An 8,751-nucleotide genomic window follows, 5' to 3' on the forward strand; every position below is an offset into this window, starting at 1 on the left:
TATATATATATATATATGCTGGTGTATATATATACAGTTTCTTCTTAAATATTTAGAAACTTTCTGGATGTTTTTAACAACATATGCAGCTGTTTTAAATATGCTGTCCTGAGAAGAAGACAATCCCAGTTCATGGCTTGGGTTTGTTGTTGTTTTGAACAAACTAAAGGATTCTAAATCAGCATAAAAGCCTAAAACTGTTTCAGTTGACAAAAGTAACTCAGCAGTTTATGTTCCATAAATAATTGCATATGCCGACTCACGATGCAATTGGGGTACTATGTCTGCCGAAAGAGCCTCGTGAGAATGAAGTTGGCCGTCTTGCTTTGTATCAAGCATTTTGAAACCTTTCTGCTGCTTTTATTCTCATGTATCTGTGCTAATGTAAGTGATAGCATTTGGTAAGAGGCATGGGCAGAATTGGAATTTTTAAGCAGATTTCTGTAATAGGATTTTCTATTTTTTTTGTGGCGAAGCTGCTCTGTTGGTGCCTAAACCTTTCCTCGTGTGTGCTTCTCACAAGTCAAGTAGAGAAACTCACAGAAGATTAATTTAGAAGTTTTAACTGGTACTGATGTGCATTTATTAAAAAAAAAAAAAAAAAAAAAAAAAGTTGGCTGTGAAATGTATTGTGTTTCCAAGCTGGATTATCAGTGCCCATTCATCTGTGCCTCTGAGTCTGACTTCCAGACTTGATTTTTCTTGATGGACCTTTTAGAAATTATTATTTACCTCCTGGCATCAGGACAGCAGAGATCTCAACTGCAGATTAACACAAGCAGCTCCGTGCATAGCAGTTGCCTCACTGCTCTTGCAAATACGCCTATGTTTATCTCCTGTAAGTAGGAAGAGTCAATTCCGATATTGATTCAAGAGTAAAACCAGCCAACCTGTAAGGTCATCCTCCCCCATCCCCGGGGGGTCTGGCGCATGTGAAGCCCACAGACCTGAACAGTGAAACCAAAACCAGGTGTAAGGAGCACTTTGTAGCCTGGAGGAAGCAGAGCAGACCTTCTGCACTGGACAGGTTGTGTAAGTCTTGTTTAAAAAACCACCACCACCACAGCCCTGGAATTCCTGTGACTCGGCTCATTTTTCTCACTGATCCCAGCAGTTGTAGGACGTTGCTCTTCTGCTACAAGAGGGTGGCTGCACTTACCTTGTTGTTTGTCACAGCCTCTTTGTGGGGGCCCTGCGAGCAGATCTGATAAATGCAGTTTGCTGCAGCCAAGGACAGAATTCTAAAGACTGTTCCTTGTTGTCTGGGGTCCATTTCTGTTGTCCAGCAGCATTACTGGAACAATACAGAGCTTATTTTTTACTCAGCATACATTTAGTCTGGTTTCTTTCTCATTGTGATACATAGGTATGTTTAATTAAGGAGAGGCTCAACTTCTTCACAGCTAAATGAGATCAGAATTTATAACTGAGATAAAGCCAAAGATAGGAAGCATTTATAGACAGATGAAGAGTAAGCTTTTAAAACTAGAATAGGAAGGGAAGACTGACAAAACAGACCTGCTTGGAAAACATTCATTAATATTGTAAACTTTATAGTTAGCTAAAGAACCTGCCTTCAAAATTGTACATACACTTAAAAAAAAAAAACCCTAATTGATGCAGTGTTCAGTCTTTGTTGCTGGCTTCCAGTATCCCCAGCCCTCTGCAGCCATATGTCTGCTGCCACCCCAAATGCATTTTAGACCATTTCAAGGAAAAGCACAGCACGTCATAAGTTATTTGGACATTAAAAGCTGTTTTAGAAAAAAAAATGTGTAGCAAATACTAGCACAGCATATCTGGATTTTTGAAATACTAAAACTGCTTTGTACTTGATGGTGACTTACACTTTATGTTTGGTTTTTTTACAGGGAACAAATGAAATTCTGCGAATGTATATTGCTTTGACGGGTATGCAATATGCAGGCAAAATCTTAACTGGCAAAATTAAGTATGTTCTTATTGCTAATAGTTTTTAATGAACTAAACAGAATCTGATAACTGTTTAACTTAAGAGGGGAAAATGTAGTTTAAAAAAAATCATTTCTGAATGTATTATCTTGTCTAAAAGGCAGTTCAGTGTTATGGGGGTCTTGATTAATTGGATGTTTTATGTATTTAAGACTCTTGGACTTATTTTATCTTACAATCCCAGCTGGTGTAAAATTCTCTCATAAAAGACCAGTAATTAAAACCTTATAACGTAAGATTTTTATAACAGAGTGTTATTGGTAAGACAGCTGTATTGCACATACCGAGTGCATAGACTGGCCTCCGGAATGTATTGTATTTTTGAGAGGAACTGAGTCTGAGCCATGTTGTGCACTTTTAAGGCTGTGTAATTGGTCTCCAGATGTCACAGGAAAATGGATCCAGGGATGCGATGATTCATAGACAAACTGCAGGGGGTTTGGTAGAGCATTTACAATTCCAGCTGGTTACCTGAACCTTCCCTTGCAAACCAGGAAAGGGCCCTAACGGCTGTTCTTTACCCCATGTTTTAGAGAAATCAAGAAAGGAAACGTGGGAGTGGCACTGGGGGAGTTTCTAAACAAATTACGGGACATGATGGGCAGAAAAGTGGATTATGGGCTCATTGGTGATCGGGGAGTGGTGCATCCTAGCCTGCAGGTAAGGGGGAGGGGGACAGCGTGCACTCTGATCAGGTCCAGATGCCGCTCCCTCATGTTTGATTCCCTTCGATGCTTGGCACACCTTGATATCCTGCCTGTGCAAAACCAAGGGTGTGCTTGGGAACAGTGGGATTTACAAATTTAAACAGATGATTATACCGTTTTGGGGGTGCGGACTTAGTTATAGATGTTACATGGGTACACATCAAGACAAAATGATGCTCTAAGTCTGTATTTGTACCAAATCCAGGTTTATATCCATTTCAGTAATTCATATAAATTGAGCCTTCACAGTATTAAAGTCTTTGTGTTCTGTTGCTGCCCTTCATAATAAGCTCAGGTACAAAACATGGTATTTTTTTCTGTTTAATAGTAATACAGTTTTAGGTAAGAATTTCTGTGACCATACATACTTGCTTAATCACTTCTAGTAAATAATTTTTATGACCAAAGATGAATGCTCTTGTAGTAGAAGACAAATAAGGTATGTTTGTCCTATGACAATTTGTTAGTGATTTGAACTGTTCTGCCAGTCTGCCCTGCAGGTTGGATATTTCAGGCGCACAGGTAAGAGGATGTGTGAGGGTTTGCTCCACATAGGGAAGCTTAACAATACAGCGACTCCTTCGGGTAAATACACTGCTCTCTGCAGAGGTGCAGAGGCGGGTTGTTTTAAGGGCAGCAGTGCTGACCTAGCTGACACACAGGATTCACGTTTCCTCTCAACAGCTTCAGACCCACTTGCACTCACATTGCCCGAATCAGCATCGTGAATTAGTTGCATTTATGAATTAATAGAAGCCAAATGCAACACTGGAAATTTTTTTCCTACCAGAATTTGAGACTATTGGTGGACTCACACCAGATAAGCTTGGTTTTCAGCGTTTTCATAACCTGCTGCAGTTAGATAAGACTTAGGTTTGCTGTGCAGAACTAAACGTAGCATAAAAATTTTTCAAACTATCATTTGCATAAGCATAAAGACTATACTGAAGAGTTGCCAAAAGTAAAATTTAGACCATTTTAATGCATATTTTGTAGAGGAAGAATAGTGCCTATCTGGCTTTCAGCGGCAAAGTGGATGAATGTTAAAAAAACAGTGTTTGACCAGAGAAAATCTAGTATTGTTTGGGCTGCATCTGACCAGTGATTTATTTATTTTCTCCCCTCAGAAAAGAATCAGCATTTTGTAATCCTATTCCTTTTAGGTAAACAAGGAAACTTTTTCTCCTTTTTAGCTGGGAAGAATAAAAAGATGTAAAATGGTGAAAGATCATCTTACAATGGAATTCTGCTTGGTCACTAGATGTTGATAATAAACGCTGCAATTATTAGCAGAAAATTGGAAGTGCTTTTTTTTTTTTTAGAGAGGGAAACTTTGTTCTTGTGGTGGGGCACAGATCTCGGGGCATACAGCATTATTTTCTCCCGTAGAATTGCCTGTTGGATGTTCAACTTCTGGATATTGTTCCTTCCTTTTGATGACTCAGGATTTGTTTCAGACCTCATAACAGTGTTCTGCTAAACTCCGGTCTTGACTGGTTAAAAAAAGGAAAACTTAGTTTTGTGCTGAGGCTGAGAATGCTGATTTGTGTCTTGGCTCCTGCAGCCAGACCACAGAGGCCCAGGACTGTGGGGGCCAAACAGCCACTTGCTCACGCAGAAGGCAGCGTCACCCCAGACCTTGTTTTTTTGGCTGGGCAGCACGGGGGGAGCTGCTGCTTCCCTAGGATGTGCTGCTGCTTTATCCAGGTGTCCCCCTCTAATGGGGCAGGGGGCTTGGTTTTTTTTTTCCTTTAGAAGACTACTCAAATTGTTGTATTTCCTGCTTTGTCTTATAGCAAAGCGGCCAGAAACTTGAAGAAAACATCTATTATTTTGGAACTACAGTGAGAGGCCTGCTAAGCAGGTTTGGCAAGGTAACTATTTTCTGTTATCTTTGTTATTGAATTGTTTATCCTCAACCAAATTGGCCTCGCTAGAATCCAGAGCAGGCTGTATGTGTGGCAAGAGCCAGGGCTGCCTTTACACCACACGTTTCCATTGAATGAGAGAAAATGCACTGAAATTCTGCACTCGAGGTAGTGGACAAACAAATGAAACCAAAACACCAGCAATCTAGTGAATTAATTGTTTTCTTCTCCCTCTAAGCACAAGTCCTGCCTGCTCCAGTGGCTGTTGTAAGTACTTTGCTGTGAGCAGTCACTGGACCTGTTTCCCTGTTCCCAAATGAAGAGCTATGCCAGCAGTTTCTGACTTTGTTACTCATCCCCATCGTACAGCCACCAGAGCTGTAATGATGCCATGCCAAGTGGTGTAAGAGACTGAACTTAGAATATCCTGGATTTTCTGTTTTGTGACAGTTAATCTGATCTGTTCTAAGATCGCTTATCAGACTGGGCCCTGCCACATTCCACTTTTGCTAATGCATCTTTTGAACAGGCTTAATACATTTGGTTCTTTAATTTCAGTGACTTCGGCATTTACTGATGTGATTTTGAGATGCAGCCATCATACTGTTGGCTGCAGCCAGAAAGATGGTTAAAAGGTGGAACACAGTTAATCCAGAATTTAGTAGTTTAAATGTAGAAAAAGCAGAGCATAGTTAAACCTAAAACTTTCTGGTGTAGGGTGGAATGCCTGTGTAACAACTTAACCTGTCTGTGCTAAATAAGCATGAACCTAAATACAAAGTGTGGAAAAAAAAAAAAAATTTGGTTAAAGTTGTGAATTGACAGACTCCAAGCTAATGATCCTTTTCTCTCTTCTAGACAATAGTGGATGAGCAGCTGGTTCTGAAGCGTGTGGCAGATATAGTTATCAACTTATACGCAATGACAGCGGCCATTTCCAGAGCTAGCCGGTCGATCAGTATCGGCCTAAGAAACCATGACCATGAGGTAAGTGTGTGTTAATATCAGTCGCACCCATTTAACATCTGCGCTCCTTGGATTGTGTAGCTTCACAGTTGGTGTTTATTGCCATTCTGCCCCACTAAGTGTTCTGTGATAAAGAGGCACTCTCCAGCCTCAGACTTTTCCTTGAGACACTACAGCCCTTCCACGTTTCACAAGGCTGACCTAAGAGCGCTCTAAACCAGCAGGCACTGCACAATGATGTCTCGGACTTTGCAAAACCTCCATGACAAATAGCTGTCATTATGCTTAAAAGTACACACTACATTTGCTAAGAATTTCTGTCTGTCACAGCACCTCTCCTCTAAAACCAACAGCACACCAGGAGGTTTCTCAACTGATAGGTGCAAGAGTGCAGCAACCACACCAGTTGCCTCTCAGGTGCTCTGAACATAGGAGTTGCGTGCTTATTTAAAGTATTTGAAGTATTTTAACACACACATACACATTTATGAATGAATTACAAACTTGCATGTTCTCTTACCTATTATATTACTGTTATGTAATATATATAATTATATTGCTCTAATACCATTCAGTTCTTCCCAAACTCTTCCCATATAATCATTAATAGTTACATATAATAACAACAATATTTTGTCAATAAATTTATTGACAGTAAAGTGAGGGTTTGGCACACAGGCGGTTGCATAGCAGCTCGTTTGAAGTTTTGTGGTAACAGTTACACTACAGGACAAGTAAATTTGCTACAATTAAGCATTAGCTACAATTAAGCATTAGACAAATCCAACCTGCTTAACCTTTGTCTTCACTGGCCTTGAGACTTAAGGTTTTGTGTAAGTCCTTCTGGGTTCATCACCAAAAATGTCTTTTGGTGCGTTTTGAGGGAAGGGCTCATCCCAAATCAACACTCAGCAGCTGTGGGGGAAAAATAACAGCTAAGCTTGCAACATCCATGGCTAGCTTGTGGGCCTCCATTATTGGGAGTCAAAACTAGACTTACAGGAATTTAAATGACTGTATTTTTACATTGTTTTGTTTATGAAAGCCATTTACTCGTTTCTAACTGAGCTTTTTATTTTCTCAGGTGCTGCTTACAAATATCTTCTGCACAGAAGCATATTTCAAGAATAACTATGCCATGTCTCAGTTACAAAAATGTAAGTTCTATAAAATAAAAGAAGTTTTATACTCTTATGACTTTCACACACTCCAAACCAGAAGTAGGTGGTTTTGATGTGACCAGCAGAATAGTTCCACTCTACCTGCAATTAGGATGAGGGACAGAACTGGTACCAGCTGAATGTAGAGTCTCTTCATTTAACAGCTAAAACAAACAGCAGTGATACTTTCTGCCCCCAGCTGTGGGGAGGAATGTAAAATCTGGCAGTGGCAAATACTCCTGTAAAGAGAATATGCAATAACCAAAAAGGTCAAGTAGGTAATTGTTACCTACTGACAGTTGGGCATTTGGTCTGTGAAACTCCAGGCTGCAATAATCTTTCTCTTTAGGAGATGAGGTTATTTCCTGGCACTGAACTTTAGGTACTTGCATTTGTCTTCTAAAATCCTTTTTGAAAGACATTTAGAAAAGCTATTTAGGGTACTTCAGTTAATTGCTCCTTCTGTTTCTCCACAGATGCAGATGAAAATCTCGATGACTGTATTAAAAAAGCTGCAAAGCAGATCCTAGAAAAGAGAGCCTATACCTGTTCTCATCCACTGGACAGGACGTTCTAATTGCTTCTCTGCCAGCAGATACTGATGAATGTAAAACAGTCACTGATTTTCTGCAGTTCAAGTATTTAACACCTTAAAAATAACTATTTTGTCAGTTTACCAAATGTAATTAGGATGTAAAATAAAACTTCTAAACACAATCTCATATAAAAAGGATAAGTAAATTTTATTTACATCTCAAGTTATAGGTGTCTGTTTCCCTTGGAGCTAGAAAAGGACAGTTGAGGTTCAGACAGTGAGACATGGGAAGGGATTGGGTGTTCTGGTAAGCAAGCTTAACATCGGCTACTTACTCACCTGTAGAGAAGCGCCGAGAGGCTTTGCAGCATCAGAACAATTTTGTTTGGAGGGGACTGCGGGAGCAACAATAAATAGGGGGGGTTATTTAAAGATAAGCTGTCATTTCTGTTGAAAAATCCTCACAATACAGTAGATTTTTTTCATGAGCATTATTCAGACTTGATGACAGTTTACACATATTTTATTTTTTTCTCCCCTCTTGCTAGTCCCTGTACTTGCCTCTGGGAGCTGTTTGCTGGCCAGATGTCTCCAGGAAGGCCGTTACTTGGGTATACATTACCAATTACCTGTTGTTCATTGTGTGCTTTCTGATTACCAGGTTACCTGTATCCAGAATAACTCTGCTCTAGCGTATCATTCTGGAGAGGGTTGTGGTGGTGCAGCCTCCTGCTCTTGCAGGTTGTTCTCTTGTGAGCAAATGACTGTTTATAGCAAAGTAACCTGGAATGAAGGACTGGCGATCAAGCGGTATCTCTTTATCTACAAATTCCTAGTCAGTCAGTGTTGCAATTTCTCAATTAAAGGTGTTTACTAAAGACCACTGGATGTGTAAAAACAGCCAATGAGCTCACCACTGCTATCCATTAGTGTGAGTGTGTTCCTTCATTCTTGTTGCTCCACAACTCTTGGGATAAGTGTGATTTGAACAAGGAACCTGGATCGTCAGGTGCTGTAACATTTGAAGAGTGTTGTGGGGTCTGTCAAAATTTGCTACCAGCTCAGTAGTTCTGAATCTGCTAATGCAGCCGGTATCATTGTTAGCGAACACCTTTGGAAGACAGAGGCCAGCTGTGAAATGACAGTGTTTAACCTGGTTTCCACACAGGTGTTAATGAATCATCATTTCACAAGCTGACACTCAAAGGGCAAAAGTCTGACCTTGTTAAGCATGATTTATAGCTAGTGTGGGATTCTGAAAGACTACATTTCTTCAAGAACTGAACAATTAAATGAAGCAAAGCAGTATCTTCGACTACATGATTACCAATTAATTAAACCACTTTTCTCTCTGTACATAATTGTGATAGTAACTACTAGTTTCCTGTTAATGCAAGACTTGCTGTCTGATACAGTTTAATTTAGAAAGTTCAAATAACATGAAATTTCCTCAAATTTCTAGCAGTTAAACTAGAAAGGTAAAAATTGCACTTCAAGAACTTAGATTTGTGTTTCTTAGATTAGAAATCCTGCAGCCTACGTTC

The 8,751-nt window shown here is 39.8% G+C and overlaps 1 protein-coding gene across 1 annotated transcript in view; it reads left to right on the top strand.

Annotated features, from left to right (window-relative positions):
- ACAD9 (acyl-CoA dehydrogenase family member 9) overlaps positions 1-7,633 on the top strand; it is a 21,657-nt gene extending 14,024 nt beyond the window's left edge. The window contains exons 13-18 of the mRNA XM_035892221.1: positions 1,872-1,951; positions 2,505-2,631; positions 4,475-4,552; positions 5,405-5,533; positions 6,597-6,669; positions 7,149-7,633. Of these exons, the coding sequence (XP_035748114.1) occupies positions 1,872-1,951; positions 2,505-2,631; positions 4,475-4,552; positions 5,405-5,533; positions 6,597-6,669; positions 7,149-7,249 (588 nt within the window). The 3' untranslated portion in view covers positions 7,250-7,633. The remainder of the gene's footprint in view (positions 1-1,871; positions 1,952-2,504; positions 2,632-4,474; positions 4,553-5,404; positions 5,534-6,596; positions 6,670-7,148) is intronic.
- The last annotated feature ends 1,118 nt before the right edge of the window (positions 7,634-8,751 follow it).

Source organism: Egretta garzetta, unplaced genomic scaffold (assembly GCF_000687185.1).
Source record: "Egretta garzetta isolate BGI_Z169 unplaced genomic scaffold, ASM68718v1 scaffold553, whole genome shotgun sequence".
NCBI lineage: Eukaryota > Metazoa > Chordata > Aves > Pelecaniformes > Ardeidae > Egretta > Egretta garzetta.